At 42.4% G+C, this 17,080-nt stretch overlaps 1 protein-coding gene across 1 annotated transcript; it reads left to right on the forward strand.

The window, feature by feature from the left end:
* Window positions 1-4,657: 4,657 nt before the first annotated feature.
* Window positions 4,658-14,082, forward strand: FETUB (fetuin B). Its single transcript, XM_048315119.1, is given in 7 exon segments — window positions 4,658-4,972; window positions 9,353-9,463; window positions 10,842-10,929; window positions 11,462-11,628; window positions 11,963-12,076; window positions 12,988-13,071; window positions 13,555-14,082. Coding segments are annotated over 7 exon segments (1,203 nt in total). The 5' UTR covers window positions 4,658-4,750; the 3' UTR covers window positions 13,972-14,082.
* Window positions 14,083-17,080: the final 2,998 nt, after the last annotated feature.

Raw genomic sequence — 17,080 nt, forward strand, 5'->3', positions numbered from 1 at the left:
GTAGAAACGTGTTAATGCAGTAAGATACGTGATCTTCCCATCTCGCTGCACGAGACACAATACAGGATTCAATGAAATGGCAACTATTATGTTTTGCATCAGTGTAACACCAGATACGTGAGACTTTTCAAAACAAGGAATCACCATAACTAAGCCATAGAAATTGTCTTGTATATACTGAAATAGGAACTACATTGTAGAAGAGAGGGTGTTTTCCAAGCTTAGAAAATTTCCTGATGGCAGAAACAGTATGTTTCTAGAAGGGATCCCTGCCCCTGGGGATCTCTGAAACCCAGAAATGCTGCATTTTCTTGTTGCCTTTTGCAACCACTCAAAGCAAAGATATGTAGCAGAAACATCTGCAGGCTTCATACTTCACAGATGTTCTCCTACACCTGGTGTAACCACTCCCTTGTTTTCTAAAACAGGAAGAAAAAAAATTTTCTCTGTATTCCACTTTGGTAGCTGTACATCATCTTCTTTCTCCTTAAGAGAGTTCCTTAAGAGTGCTCCTCTTAAGGACACATTGTGCCCCCTTACAGATCTGTTTTCCAAAGTGATTGCTTTGAAGCAGTCACTTTGTCTGCCACCAGTACAGCTCCCTTTTCATATGCCTGGGCCTTAGTAACAGATTCAGTATTTAACAATCGATTCCCTGGGCAATGAGAGATATGAAATGGTGGTACGTAAAATACAAGTGCCTCCTCTCTTGAAATGCAGCATGAAGAGCTTTGCCAGGTCTGCATCACTGGCTGACAATGTTTTTCAGCTTTTTCAAACTGTGTTTTGCAAAAGCATATGTACTTTGCTGCTTTGGTTGGACATGCTCAGATTTCCCAGCTGTGTCCATGTTTTGAGGTCAGCTACTTCAACAGAGAAATTTTTCCTTTCCAGGCAGAGGAAGAGTACAAAGAACAGAGTCAGGGATATAACAATTCCCTATTATAAGAAGCACCGACACAGCCAGTACTAACTGGCACCCATCTCCATAGAAATGCCACGCACTGTAAGGATAAAGAAAATGAGTTATTATCCTTTAGCCGCAGGGGGAGCATCCCCAGGCACAAGGAACAATGTGAGAGAGTCTGCATTGCTGCTTCTGTGGTTCCTGTACTATGGCTACAGCAGTGTTTCTCAACATTCACCCCTTGTATCCCTTCCCTCCGGGATACAGTCCGTGCATTATCCCTCACCCGACACATGAGAGGCTCTTTCTAGCAGCCATGTGCCCCTTCTGTCCTGCTTTTGGAGTGTTGCACCTCTGCCACCAAACAAATTCTTCTGAGAAGAGTTTCAGCTGCAGTGCTGTTGCAGGTCTTCTGGCTGTATGTATAATCCCAGCTTTCTGTGGACATTCCCTGGGACACATTCTTCTGTCTCCTAGATGCTTTAAACACTTCTGGGCTAAGATTCTTTACACAGTCGATAAAAAAAATGACAATATAGAAATTTTTAGCTACCCCAAACATCACAGCAGTATTGAAGAGACAATTATGCCCTTTACTTGCACTTTTTCTTCCTCATTCAATATAACTTCCAAACCTAAAGGTACTTGGTGTCCACCAACAGAAAGCTGCAATCACAGAGTCCCATGACAAAAAATAACAGCCAGGGAAATGGTAACCCAGTTTCTGGTATCCTTCAAGATGAAATGCTGCAGAATTGCCCCTTAGTAGAAAACCAGTGACATTCACTGGGATTCTTCCCAAGTAATGGTCACTGTCACTTTTCCAGATCTTCAAGATAGGAGCTACTTGTAGAGTTATTCCTCCTTGTCTCCAGCATGGAGTTCCTGACAGGTTGTTCACAAGGCACACCACTGTCATTTCGAACTAAAGTTTCTCCAGGAAGAATTTTCCATGACCCTTGAGAGGTCTCAGTGCCTCCAGGGCTAAGGGGTAGCATTCAACTGTAGGTATCCAGATGGGTAGAAATACTCACAAAATGAATCCAAATTGAGCTCTCTATCACAGCCAGACTTCATATACTAGAGTTAATGTATTTGTTTACAACTGGCATTTTGTTGGGGTCCCTCCCCCTGCCATGGAGCCCTGGGAGGTGGGCCCTGAGGGCACAGACACGGGGTTTCCCTGCCCCGGTCACCTTTGTTTCCCATTGGTTGGTTTGTGTTCCCCAGTGTGGCCAAGGACCCTTGGTCCTGTGACTGCGGAGCTCCTGAGCTGAGCCCCGGCCATGCGGCTGGAGAAATAAACATCTCTGAAACATCTACCACGAATCTGTCCATATATACTTCGCTTCCACGGGACTCCTGGTTTGAAATATGCTTGTTGCAGTAATCCCCGTTGCAACAAACTGGTGGAGAATGCGGGCAAGATACCGATCCCTGAAGAAGATTCGTGAGTAACATAATCACTCTAGACCTCTCTCTTCTCATCTTGGTTTGGATATTCTCTCTGGACTATGGAGGAATCGTGAGAAATGGGGCTCTCTGAGCCACAGAGAAAAATGTATCTAGAAGTAAAAGGAATCCTTGAACAAAACAAGAAAGTATTGGAACCGGGAGATCTAGAACATTTTTTCATCTGGCTTTTCAAAAGGTTCTCCTATATTTCTCGAGACTTACTTTTTGATATCGAACCTCCTGTATCTTGTGAGGGGTGTTTCTGGGACGAGATATGGGATAAAGTATGGGATCAAAGAGAAGCTTTCCGTGCATACCTTATAATCAGGGAAGCTCTTGAGGAGCATTTGTATGGTCCCATTATCCCTAAAGCAGAGGATCATACTTATCCCGTGGCCAAGACCGCGCGGCCGCCATCCCGGGAGCACATGACTGCAGCTGTGCCGGCGGAGGTGCCTGTGCTGGATGCGCCCAGCCCCCTTGGGAGCCTGCGCCTTACCGCGGACCCCATCCCTGCCTCGGGGTCCCCGGCCATGCGACCGCGAGTGAGGGAGCGATGCCGCAGGCGCCGCGGGTGCCGTGGGCCACGAGCAGCCAGGAACCGGCCATCGGCGTGGCAGGCCGCTCTGAGCGACTGGCTCGGAGAGCCTTGCGGAGGGAGAAGCGGCGGTTTCCACAGCGACACGAGAAGCCGTGCAGCGCAGCGCCGAGCCGGAACGGGGCCGCACTCAAAGCAGCGTGGAGTTTGCGGAGCGGAACCGCTCACAGGGCACGGGGCCAGCGGCGATGGCAACGCGGGACCGCGCAGAGCCCAGACACGCGCCGGAGCAGCGCCGCTCGGAGAGCGCGGAGCAGCCACAACGCGGGGGCCCGGCCGAGACGTCGGAGTCGGAGAGGCAGCGGCCATGCGGGACAAGCAGCCACAACGAACACACAAGCATGTGATAGGAGAAGTTGTAGCCACGAAAATCACAGGAACTGTGAAATGGTACAATGTAAAAAACAACTATGGATTTATAACACGAGATGATACAGGGGCAGATCTATTCATCCATAGAACTGCCATTAAAAGGAATAACCCTAAAAATTACCTGCAAAGTGTAGGAGATGGGGAAGTTGTGCAATTTGATATAGTGCAAGGAAAGAAGGGTTTACAAGCAGCGAATGTTACTGGGCCTGGAGGTATTCCAGTCAAAGGCAGCCGTTACGCACAAAATTATAAACAATATCCATCCCAGCAATTTCCCTACCCACAGCCTATTTTTGCCTTTTACCCTATACCCAATATGAACCCCTTCCTAAGTTTACCCTATCCCCAGTTTATTCCTAATCTGTTCTTCACCCCATGGCTTCCCTATACAATTCCATTTCCCTACAATTCCTCTCCGATACCGAGGGGGGGATGAAAAGGGGGAGGGAAGAAATTAAACCCTCTCCTGCCTCAGTTTCCCCACAAAGCATGCCCGGAGAGTTCTGTCTCCCTTCTGTCAGCCTTAAGATGTTCCAGAGAATCTGTTTGGACATTTAAAGACTCAGGAGGGTGGCTTGTTTTGTCTTGAAACTGTTCTTGTTACGTTTGTCCAGTTGTTTTCATTCTCCTTTCATTAAAATAAAACGGGTGAGATGTTGGGGTCCCTCCCCCTGCCATGGAGCCCTGGGAGGTGGGCCCTGAGGGCACAGACACGGGGTTTCCCTGCCCCTGGTCACCTTTGTTTCCCATTGGTTGGTTTGTGTTCCCCAGTGTGGCCAAGGACCCTTGGTCCTGTGACTGCGGAGCTCCTGAGCTGAGCCCCGGCCATGCGGCTGGAGAAATAAACATCTCTGAAACATCTACCACGAATCTGTCCATATATACTTCGCTTCCACGGGACTCCTGGTTTGAAATATACTTGTTGCAAAATGGATCAACCTTGTGACATTTATCCATTTCCTGTTCAAATTAATGAGACCTTTATCATTGTTTTATTTGGAAGAAGAACTGGATCACTGACAGAACACAACTGGAGGCAGATCTGTTCTGAATTTAGGTTTATTCAAGCAAATCTGGTTTCTTAAGGAAGTAGCTTTCTGTGTGTATTCTTATCCCTTGCCATGAGGTCAAAATTGCATGATCTGCCCGGTGAAGTCCAAATTAGAGATGGAAAGCCAGGAGGAAAAAGGGCTCTCTGGTCTCAGAGGGAGCAACAACACTTCTGTAAAACCTTGTAATCATTGACTTAGTGTTTACTGTTGCAGCTGTAGGTTTAAAGGTGATGGTCAGTATGTAATAAAAAGGGGGCACAAGTTTATAAAGAGACACAGTTCCACTATAAAAGTCTGTGATCTTCGGTTTCAGCCCCTCCATCCTGACTGACCACCCTGATCTGCAGCACTGGCTGTCTAAGCAAAATGGTTTGGTTTGTTTGGATGCTCTTTGGCATCCAGGTGCTTTGCTCCTGCACCGCTGCCCCTCCAGCCCGAGGAGCAGGGGCTGCACTGCTCTCCCCCCGCTGCAAAGATGCTGCAGTGGAGGAGGCTGCAGACCTGGCTCTCCGCCAGATCAATGCTGACCGAAAAGAAGGCTATGTACTCAGCCTCTACAGAATTGCCAGTGCCCGAGAACAATCACAGGTAAGTCACCCTCTTGCTCAATACATGTTTCTCCCTGTGTCTATTTCTTAGAAATATCTATTTGAATGAAGAAAATTTCAAAAGGCAAATGCGAAGTTCTATTCACAGGACTCCAGAGGCAACTTTATGCACAGACTAGAAACAATTTCATCACACTGTGGGCAATTAGAGAGCGAATCTCAGTCATGACTCTCTGCTGCCTGCCCTTGGAATAGCTCCAGGCATTGGTTCAAATTTGATATGAAACACCACTACTCTTATTTAATTTCATTTTACACCTTCCTCCCACTGCCTTGAGCAGTTGGAGTGCAAAGGCTAGTAAGTCATCGTGTGTTTTGCACAAAAGATATGTGCACTAACAGGTGCAAACACATCCTGCTTGGGACCAAGGAATTCCTTTACAGACCTCTAAAAGATGACTCATTCTTGAGAAGAAATCTGAAACCAGTTCAAGGGCAAAAAATACACTGGAAATACCTATAGAATATCACTCACATTTCCTCAAGTATCGTATTTCTCTGTGTGTGCTTAATTTATGACTACTTTGTGTTACAATAACTATATCTACTGGCACTAACTAGGGACAGCCTGAAATGAATTCACAAGGGCCCGCAGCAGATTAGGCACCATGGAAGCCTGCTGCTAACATTCCCTGCAATGCCTGCTCATTTCCCATAAGCTTACCTGAAAGGCTGAGTTCTGAACTCTAAAGAAAATTAGGCTCTTTGCCAGATGCTTAAAGATCTGTACTGGCAAGGATATGACACTTCTTCCTGCTGCTCTTACAAGGACATGGTTCCTGCAGACACACTGTGGACTCCAGCAACCCGAGATCTCACAGCTAAAGATGCTCTGCTGTGCTTTACACTATGTCCTCTATATTGCCTTGCTCAGGTGACAGAATGTGCCCACTAAGCAACTGCATCAGGTCTCCCCAGAATTTTTCCACATGATGCATGTGAGCTGGCCCAAAATCTGCATCACCAGTCATGGAGTTAGGTGCTCGGACCCCTTCCTGGGGCTATTTAATGGAGTTAGGTACTCAGACCCCCTTCCTTGGGATATTTCCTATTGACAATAATTAGAGCCTCCTATGACCACCCTAGAGTGCAGCATGGTGGGTGCAGACGTACTGTAAACCACCTCAGTCATCTCCCTACCTAGTCTTCTCCCTTCACCTGTGCCAAAGATAAAAGATATCTCAGCACAGGAAACTTTTGGTCCTTGGTTGTGATTTGTCTGTCACTCAATTTCCTAAAGATGTAACTTACTGCTTTAGAGAAAGCATACTTTGTTCATCTGGGGGTTTAATTTACTTATGTACTTGTTTTGGTTTGGTTTGGTTTTTCGGTTTCTTTTTTTTTTTTTTTTTGCATCTAATATTGCAATAACAAACTAGACATTCCAAGCCCTTTGTCTCATTGTTGCTGCTGCTGGGACTGAGTACATAAGGAGCAGTCAGCAATGTCAAGGGGGTTCATGGACAGTTACAACCTTATGCCATCTCCCATTCCTCTCAAAAAAATTAGGAAGTTTTTTTTCCCCACACCAGTCAATAGTCCTTCCTCTCACTTTCTTAAGCAGTACTGAGGATAAAAACATTTTCAAAGTTACTTCAAATTCAAATCTGCCCTTAAGCAACCTGTGGTTCAGCTTTGCTCTAATTGAAACTAATGAGCCATCTGCTATTAACTTATATGCAAGTAGGACAGAGCTTGCTTTCGTACAAGATACTCATGATTAGCTTCACTGACAGGCACTTAACCAAAATTACAAAACATGCCAAAATATTTCATTTCTTTCTCTTGCAGCAGGTCACCCTGCTGCCACATCTCCTCTGGTTCCCAGGCTGCCCAGCACACATTGCAGCCTGGAACCAGCAGTGCTGAGGAAGGCATCTTTTTGGCAATGCAGGAAAGATATACAACCTTTTATTCAATACTAAGCAGATATCAAAAGGCCTTTGCATAATGGTCTTCTAATGAAAATTAAAATAAGGATGATTAAACCTTCAGTGATCTGCTGAGCTCCGAATAAGCCCCAAATTATCCGTTCCCCAGTGGAGGATGGTACACACAGAAGCAGGTAGACCAAAAGATGTGTAGATTTTATAATAACCTCATCTGCTTATTAAAGCTTGCATTATACAAGAGAGCTATAGGCAACAAGAAATGCAGTTTAGTCTGCCCTGGTTGCATTTAGGGTTTCTAGGATCACCAAGCTTTATAATCAATACTCATGATTCAGCTGAGGAAACCCATCTAACACCAAACACATTTGATTATAAGAACATTTCTTTAATGAGGTATGTGTGTGCTTTTACCTCCAGAATACTTTAACAACCAGCTTGAAAGCTCAAGTCACCAATTCCAAATATGAGACTCCTTAAAGATACACATTTTTCTTGGCTATTTCTTCTTCATGTGGATAGTCTTAGTGATGGCTTTTTTCTTACAGAAGTTATATTTAAAGTTACAAACTTGTACCAAATGTGGCACTACTCAAAAACATATTTTCAGCAAATAGCAATTACTCTTTGACAAGTCTCACTTTGTGTTTACTGATTTAAGCCATATTAGCTATCATACTAAAGAGACATATCATCATGGTATTTAGATATTCTGTATGTTAACAGAAAATTATGATTAGTTTCTTCCACAGAAGGATCTGTGCAGCCAGGTGTGGGGATACTGCCATGCCACTGCACAAACATCACTGCTGCACCTCAGCATCACTCTTTGTCAAAAGAGCTTTTGATTGTTTCACGGCTTTCAAAGTGACACTTATAATTAAACCTCAGGATTAGTGTAAGCAAGCCCTGAGAGCTCAGTGCAAGGCATTACCAGATCACTTTATAGAACACTTAGGAAAAAGAAGACAATATGAAAATACAAAAAATCGTAGAAAACATGAGAAGTTGTGCATGTAAGAATAGAACTAAGAGACAATGATAACAAAACAATTTAATCATTCTTTATATTTATTTTCTATTAGTTTTGCCCTTTCATATTTAAAGGGTTTAATATTACTAGTATATATGGCAGAGCTCACATAAAATCACCATCCCACAGATCTCTATAGGGTGTGATCAGAGTAGTTTGTATCACTCCATCTCCTCAGAACTCCAGAGCAGATACCACTTAGTGGTTTTCTGAGCAATATAAAAACAAAAAAGGCGGGAGAACTCCAGCTTTATAAGCCCTATTGACAGGTATTTAGTCACTGTTAAACAGAAACCAAAACTAAAGCCACAGTGATACAGATATTGGCCCAGACTTCCACAAGACTGCTGCCCCATTTAGTGTTTTCTCTACAAACCAATGGAATCAAGCAGGGATGAATGAATACGGCTCTCATTCAATTTTGGTTTTTCTCCCCCTTCAGCAAAGACATAATCTCAGTCTAAACACGCAGCTAACGCTCACATCTAAGTTCTCGAGGACGTATAAATGACAGTTGCCCTCTTTCCAGCTTTCCACTAAAGATATAAATAAAACATGATCCAGCTAAGCTGTATCCTTGATAAATATGCTGGAAAGGTGCTTACCCATATCTACAGTGGAAGCAGAATGAGGATCTGCACCATGCAGCATCTCATCTTCCTGCACTATGTGATGTAAGCACTAGACATGCAGAGCTGTACTTTTAGTGCTTCCTTGTACTTCTTGCCTGGAAAGATGTTTGCCCAAAAGTTGAGCCTGAACTGCTTTGTGCACCCTATGCTGCAGTGAACTGAACACGGGTTTCTTGACTTAAGCACAGGTCAGAACTCAAGCACTGGACTGAAGCTTTAAGTGTGTCTGAGACATCCATGTGACTCTGCAAGGTGTCTCACAGCACTCCCTGATAGCTGACAGAATATTTAAGCTTCTGCATCAATGCAGCCTTTGCCTCTTTACAGCAAGTGCAAAGCATCCACACTTCAAGAAGACACTGCCCTAAGAAATAGGATATTTCTCTTTCTAATGCCTATTGGGAATGTTCCATGTTAGCAGTTTTTTATTAGTTGTGGTATTTATCATCTCGTTCTTATTTCAGGCAAAATAACCAACCTTTCAAATCTGATAATGAAAGTTGACAATGAAAACATCAACATGTTTAGTCTTTATTTTTGGGTTCTGGTTGGTACCAGAATCAAAAGAATAGAACTGACCAAAGGACTGTTCTTTATGTAAAGCTGGGTAGCTGCATGACTAAGTTTGTTCTAACAGGGCCTGAATTTCTCCTGATTTGCCACTTTTGTCAGAGAGAGTGCTCAGGTTTCAGGATATCTATGCATTCCACCTGGATGTTTTCCATTTCTCCATCTCTCCTTTTTATGTGTCCCTACCTTGTTTGATACAAAACTGGGATGTGACCTTTTTTGTTTCTTGTTTTCAGGAGATCACTGGTTCTGTCTTCTATCTCATCTTGGATGTAGTAGATACCGAATGCCATGTACTCAGCAGAAAGATGTGGAAGAACTGTAACCCCAGACCTGCTCATTCAGCTGTAAGGATTTTATTTTTCTTTTTAATCTCACATATGATGAGTTACTCAGGTACTACTGATGACAGTAAAATCCCTACACTTGTGTTTTTAGTGAGCAACAAAGCTTAGGAAAAAATCAAAGTCCATTTTATAATATCCAAAATTTTACTCTGTACCTTCTAATCAGTTTACAGACTGGCAAGATTTATTTTAAAAAGTGAAAATTAAAAGAAAGTTTTTGACCAGAGCTAATAAACAGACCAAACTAAATACCCATGCTAGGACACTATTTAGAATAATGGTTTACTTTTTATAGCAACCCTGTAAGAGTTTATTTTAAAGACAGCCTGTCAAGAAGGGAATAAAAGAAACACACTTTTATATAACATGTGATTTTTGGTTTAGTTTAATTCCACTTTTATTCTGACAACTTTGCAAAAATTGCACTGAAATAGGAGAAAAAGGAAAGCTCAGCAAGATAAGCTGCAAAGACAGAAAGTGATCGAAGACTGTTGCTACAGGTGACTGAAACTATTCTGAGCAAGAGAAAAAAACCCTTAGAAAATGAAGAATGACAAGAAAAAAGTTTCACATGAAAAAAATAAAAAAAGGAAGTTATGATTAAATTGTCCTGGACTGCTTCTAAGGTCAATCAATTTTAACTTTTCAATGAAAAAGTAGAAAAAAATAAAAAGAATTCTGCTCACTTATATTAGAGTGTTTTCAGCAGAAAAAGGGCACAAAGCCTATATGGTTGATATGTCTTCAGTGAAGCCAAGAAATGCATGTCCAGAGGCCTTGATCACACATGTAGGAATATCTAAGAAGCTCTCAGAGAATATACTTTCAACTCTTAAATATAAAAGCACAATGGATATTAATACGCCAGTATTTTTTTCTGCCATAAAGTTGGAGTTTTTTGTGTGCAAGGGTGACCCTACTGTGCCACAAAACTGATTTATGGTCCTTCCTACACTCTCCCTATGATTATAGGGAAAAAGGGGAAGGTGGAAGACAGGTGACTGGATCCAGACACTCTGAAATGATCTCTGGGTTTAAACTCTCTGAGTTCCAGACATAGACCCAGCCTCTGGGAAAGGAGCACTCTGTGACACTTGGGCACTTCTCAGCTGCCAGAAGAGTGGCCCTGGGCAGGTCGCCCCACAGTCAGGCACTGCATCTGTATAGCTCAGAATCACATCAGGGGATGAGCTGGCCTTTTATTTCGAAAGGATATGCTTAGAAACGTGCTTCATTGTCATTTGAGTATTAACAAAACTTTGGTCTTGGAAAGAATTCCATGATTGCAAGCAGAAAATTAACCACTCCTGTTTAGGTCCTAGGTGATTAGTGTAAAGTGTGCAATATTAATAGTTTTTAAATGTTTATATTGTTTTAGGTTTACGGTCAATGCAAAGCAATTATCTACATTAATCAGGCAAGAAATATTGCTCATCTGAATACTTATGAGTGCAGTTTACAACCAGGTATGTCTTTAACACAGTCTTTATAAGAGAGCTGGAAAAACTCTTTGCCAAATAGCATTACTTTAAATTTTAAATGTAATTATGACACTGCAGTATCTCCATTAGCTTCAGCTGCCCTGATTTTCTCAATTCAGTGATCATAAGGCCAGGGAGGTCCTGCAGCTCAAAAGAGTTCAGTAATAACTGTTTTAACCTCTGGGACACTCAGCAGAGCCTGTGTATGGGCTTTTACCCTCTGAACCAAAAAACATTTTTTATGGGTTTGTGAAAGGCAAGGAAAAACAGCAAGCCCACTGTCAATAGGTTGAACTTTTTCCTTCAGTGTCTGCCTCCAGTGCAACATTTTTATGGGTCTGCAAATACATAAAGATTCAAAATTATTGAGGGGTGCAAACCACATATTGTTACTCCAGGGCAGTGGAGGACAAATGGGCAGGGTTGGGGGCATAGATGCATTTACAGTGACCTGCATTATCAACATGCTTTGATGGTTATGCCTTGTCTAATGACATTGCTCTGTTTGAATAAAAAGTTCCACGCAGATATATTTGGTCAGTATGCCCTGACTGCCCGGCTGATGATTCTCCAACTAAGCCCGAATACTTGGAGACTGCTGTTCAAAGTCTTGCCAAGTTCAATGCAGAGAGTGAACAAACTCATTACTTCTCTGTTCTCAATGTCACAAGAGCTTCAATGCAGGTAAGCCAAGGCTCATCTGACTTGTTTTAGCCCTCAAGAAATATGGATCCTCCAGACTACAATTTGCTTTGTCTTAGAGGTTATTTTGATTTTGTATCTCACTTCAACTATGCCAGTCCCCGAGTTACTAAGATTGTGCATAAATAAGAAGTACAAAATGAAGCAGCACTGGCAAACAAACATTTGCTGTAACACAACTAACAGTAATGCCCCAAGTATCACCTGTTCCTTCCAGACTTAGCAGGAGTTTTTCATCTATTTCAAGGTCAGTAAAATTCTTTATTCTTCCTGACACATGCACAAGTTCTAATTGCCACTGGCCTCTCATTTACAGTGAGTCGTTGGTCCTGCATTTTTTGTAGAGTTTTTAATTCAGGAGACATCTTGCTCCAAAAATGACACGGTTGCTGACATCTCCATGTGTGAGCCACTTCCACTGGAAGTAGCTGTAAGTACTTTTCCTTGTACAAACACCAGTTTTCCAGATACTATGACTCCTCAGTGAATATTTAGTATTTATCTCCTTGGGTCTTTGCAGACAAGAACCAAAACCCACAGTCATATTTTTATAGATTGTAGCTATATACTGTCTTGTAAATCTACAGACTGCTTTAGAACAGAGAAACATTTCAGCAAAAGTTCTGAATTCTTACCAGAAGTCCATAAGCGAAAAAAACAAAAAAAAAAATCCAGAAAAAGGTGGAGTAGCCATCACCTTACAAAACTGAATGAGTCTTAAGGATTTCTTCCAAGGAAACAGACATAGACAATAAATCACAAACAATGCATAAAGAGTATATTCATACAATCAGGTCGGCTAAGGAAAACATTTAGGAACTGAGGAAAAAATTGTAAGAGAAACTGGAAGGCCATATGGGCATGTTGTCAAGAGATAACATTTCAAGCCCCATCTTGAGTGACATCCAAGCCATGATACCTACAGCCCAGTACAAACACAACTACTAGAAACAGCATTTTTTTCACAGTTTCTTTCACTAGAATGGTGTGAAAATAGTTCTGTGTGGAAAATTATATTATGTTCCATACACAACTTGCCTGCATAGGGATATTCTGCTGCAAGAGAACTTAAGCAAGCTGTTGTAGTTTTGCCTTAAGTAGCCAGCTTATTTTTGCTATTGTGTTACCTAACCCTCCTTAGCACACATAAGGCCTTTATCAAAACAGTGCCTGCCTTTGTAAGGTTGCCAATCCCAAAACAAAAGTTTGCCCAAGCTGTTTATCCCTACAAATACACTTAAAAGCTATAACTATTTAGCCTTTCATTATCACTTATTTTACAAGATAGGAGCTTAGTATCAGTGCTCCATGTGAAAAAATGCTTGTATTTTCTTCTTACAGAAAATCGGTTTCTGCAAAGGGTCTGTAGTAAAAAGTCACATGGAACAGTTTGTCACAGTATCCTGTGAAATCTACAGTCAGCAGGTATTTCTTAATCTAATCTTAATATTGCAAGAGTAATATTCCTTTACAAAACAAGTATTGAACTTTTGAAAGCCTAGCCATTTTTAAGTTTTCTTATTCACAAAGACATGTCCTTCAAGAAAGTGATAAGGCCAGATCAGGAAGAAATCTCTCTTGTGATAAAACAGACTGTTGCTGGGTGGATAAAAAGGCAATAGAGTGGGTATAGAAACAATCATGCAGAATGTGCTCAGAATGCTCTACAAAGAAATTGTAAATCACAAATGGAATGCAAGGGGATATTACTGTAATCACCCAAGTTTCATGCAGCCATCTCCCCTGGCACAGGAAGTCATTACATCCATCTATCCTTTGAGCTTCTGTTCTGTAGCTGGTCTTGGAGGACTAGAGATGCAGCAGATTCTTAGTGTGAAGGGTAATCTTTAAATCTGAAGGAATTTGGAATTGCTTCAATTTAGATAATGCTTATTCCTTGTTACTTAGGATCCTGCCACTGAAGAGGAAAACCAGGAAGCTGATCAGACACCTGGTAAACCCAGGCAGGATCAACAGGCTTCCCCTTCAGATGCCAATCCTTTCTCTCCACACCTGGAAAAAACAGTGGGCTGGGTTAAAATTCTACCCCCTTCAAATGAGGACATCACTTTCCACAGCCTACGAGAAAGTCAAAACAAACATAAAGATAGAAAGCCAGTTCCACCTAAGGCTGCAGGATCTGTACCCCGCCTCGATGGAGAAAAGACTCAAGTAAACAAACCAGACCTGACCAAACCAGTCACTGGACCAGTTATTCTCCCTTTTCCTGAAGAACCTTCTCTATCAGATTCATGTCCAGGAGAAGCAAAGCAGATGGATGGCATCCTCCATCCTTTGATAACTAGAATGCCTACCACAGTCTAGCCAGCATCCACGCACCTCAGCTCTCTGCAACAAAATAACAGCCAAAATGGCAACATGGTTTTCAATTTGTGTAACATCTTCAAATAAGTAAAGTGTTTATTACAGTCTTCATCTTTGGCATTCTCAGTTTTATGAAAGCACAAGAACAGATTGGGAAAAGAAATTTAACTGGGGCATTTTCCAACAAAAGTATTTGGCTTTTAATTCTCAAATTCCTCCCATCAGGCAGAGCATGAAGGAAAAGTAACTGTGGAGGATAAAAGAAGTTGCAGGGCTGGGACAGCCCAAATACATCAGAAAAAAATATCCTCAGTAGCAAAATTCTGTCAGGGCCCAGTGCAGGATGCCTTCTCCCCAAGGGATAGTGAGATGGAGCCAAGTGTGACAACCAGGTTGGCAGGGCAGGGGCCTGGCCCGTGATGCCTGAGGGGGTGAGCAGGGCACACCCAGGGATGGAAGTCAGGTTGTAGGAAGAAGCCAGTTCACCAGGAAAGTTCAGGGGTGGTGAGGCAGGTCTGAGGTCAAGCCAGGAATGAGTTAGCAAGGCATGGTCAGGGGCTGGTGTGGTTATGGTAGCCAGAGTCAGGCACAGCCCAGCGGTCTCCGAGCAAGTCTGCAGTGACCACACAGGCGTGAGGGACACAAGGCTGCAGGTCTGAGCCTGCGTCTGCATCTGCAGCATCTGCGGCTAGGCACAGGCACAGCTGTGATGCAGCAGGAGCTGGAGCTCGGGCAGGGGCCCGCACGCTGCAGCCTCAGCCTAAAGCAGCTCCTGAGGGAAGCGGCGTGGGTCAGGCTGGCCGGGAGCCTGTCCCCAAGGTCACCTGGGAACAGCCCCGGTGTGCTGAGCCTGGCATCTGGCACCAAACCCTCGTGGAGCAGGGACGCTCTCGGGGCCTTAGAGAGCCACGGCACTGACAGGGCATGAGCAGGGAGCAGCACTTCAGCACCGGGTAGCATTAAAAGCTAGTGAGCTTTTGCTATTTTGTGGGTAAACTTCTTAATTATAATGTGAGGATCTTAGCCTATTTTTTAATTTCCCGTAGAAGATCTCAAGAAAGATTATTTTTTTCTTAATGCTTCATACCTCACTTAAAGCATGTGGAAGAGCCTACACATGTGTGAAACCTCTGCACGTAATTCTGGCTGATGGAGAATCAAGTCCAGGCTATTCAGATTCTTATGTTCTACTGATGCTGCTGTGTAGGAAAAACAATGATTTAAAAAAATCAGCCTAATACTTTCTTGAGATAGGTCATATTAACTGCTTTACAATAAAAGCCACAGGGACACTTGACAGCCTGCAGCTAAGAAGAATCGATTTCGCTGAAGTCAGACATAGTAATTGTACTGACAAAACCAAATATAAATAAATGAGAAGACAAGAAGAAAAAGAATGAACATAGGAAAGAAATATCATCTGTGGCCAGGAGTACACTGATATTTGCAATAATTATGGGGTTTATATGAGACCACAAAGCCTTTTTCTAGTTGCCACCAGATCTGTAAAACCATTTGTTCAAAACAAAATCAATAAAATATTATTGTTTCTGAAGTTTTTATGATACTGTATTATCCCTAGAGATCCTGGATGACTTTTACATTTAAAGACCCTTCCAACAAAAAATTATGGTTTTGTCAAAGTATCCCGGCATTATGCAAGATGATTAAAATGTATTATTTTATTATTATAAATAAAATATAAAGTATTATTTTATTTTGAGTGAGGCCAAAATAATATTGAAATATTGCGTGGAGTTATATTCACAGACACTATGTTTGCTTTTTCAGTCTGCAAAACTCTTACAAACATAAATTTTATATAAAGAAGTAATTTAATTGCTTCAAAGACTAAAATAAGCCAAACAGTGATGTGTGAAACCTATCAACTGAGCCAAAAGTAATTCTATTTCAATCCCACATTATGAGAAATTTCAATATATTTTGGTTTCATTCATTTCAGAGTAGAAAAACTTTCAAATTCAGATCATTCTCAAAAAATCCTAAAATTCAAATTCTAACTAATTTTTATTGTGGTAGGAGCTCTAGGCTGTGTCAGCATTCCCTTTTTTATCAAGTCATTGAATTACAGCCTCTTGTTTTTCCCTCAGGAAGTTTCACCTTTGCCAGTTCAGGTTTCTCTAATACCCTCTCTAACCAGTGCGTTCTACTTCCCTGGACAGGAACCACTGTTCTGCCATATGCCAAAATGTGGGATACCAGGCACTGCTCCCTGCCCTCATGCAGAGCACCCATGACTGCCTTTAGTGAGTTGTGGAACAGAGCACTGGGGCAACAGCCTGTCACACTTCAGGGATTTTCAAAATGTTGGGTTTTCCCCTTTTCAGTTAATCACCACACTTACCACTTCTGCTGCACAGTCCTTTTTATTAACTGTTTGCATGTTGATGCTATTCTCACGGTGGCTCCATCAGTTTAATGACGCTACTGAGACTTTTACCAACATACACAACCAGATTCTCCCCCCAAAGGAGCACTGGGGAAGAAATCAGCTTCATTTACTGCTAATCACAGCCAAGAATACCCCATTTCACTCAGCTCTTTTTCTTGACTACGGCTCCTTACAACAGTAAATTGAACCGCCACAGTGAATGAATATAAATGGAGTTGGTGTGAACATAAGCGGGGGGAGTTATAGGGGACACTGGCAAATCCAGATCCACAGTTTTGAGCATTCCATTTGGACACTGTAGAAATCATATTTGAATCAATGTTTTCCCTAACTTGGATCTGGGATTTGGGTTCAATGACTTCTCTGATTTAAAAATAAACAGCAGAAGGGGGGTTTATCTGAGCAGTAACTGCACCTCTAGCACAGATCAACAAAGCACCAGTGGTCAGTGCAGAGTCATGAGCATTTCCTTTATTTGCTGTGGCCACTCCAGCACAGAGTCCATACCCAGTTTCAGTGTCACCTGGGCCACTGCCAGTGTTTACCATAATAGAGTTCTGGTACTGATGTCCTAGATTAAATTCTTGAATTACAAGTAGGAGACTGAGGCTGTATTGTTTCTGTGTTTCCTTTGTCCCCAGGACACACCTGGATACTGCAGCACTCCCATATGGCATTGATATTATTAACAGCTGG

Source organism: Corvus hawaiiensis, chromosome 10, assembly GCF_020740725.1.
Source record: "Corvus hawaiiensis isolate bCorHaw1 chromosome 10, bCorHaw1.pri.cur, whole genome shotgun sequence".
Lineage (NCBI taxonomy): Eukaryota > Metazoa > Chordata > Aves > Passeriformes > Corvidae > Corvus > Corvus hawaiiensis.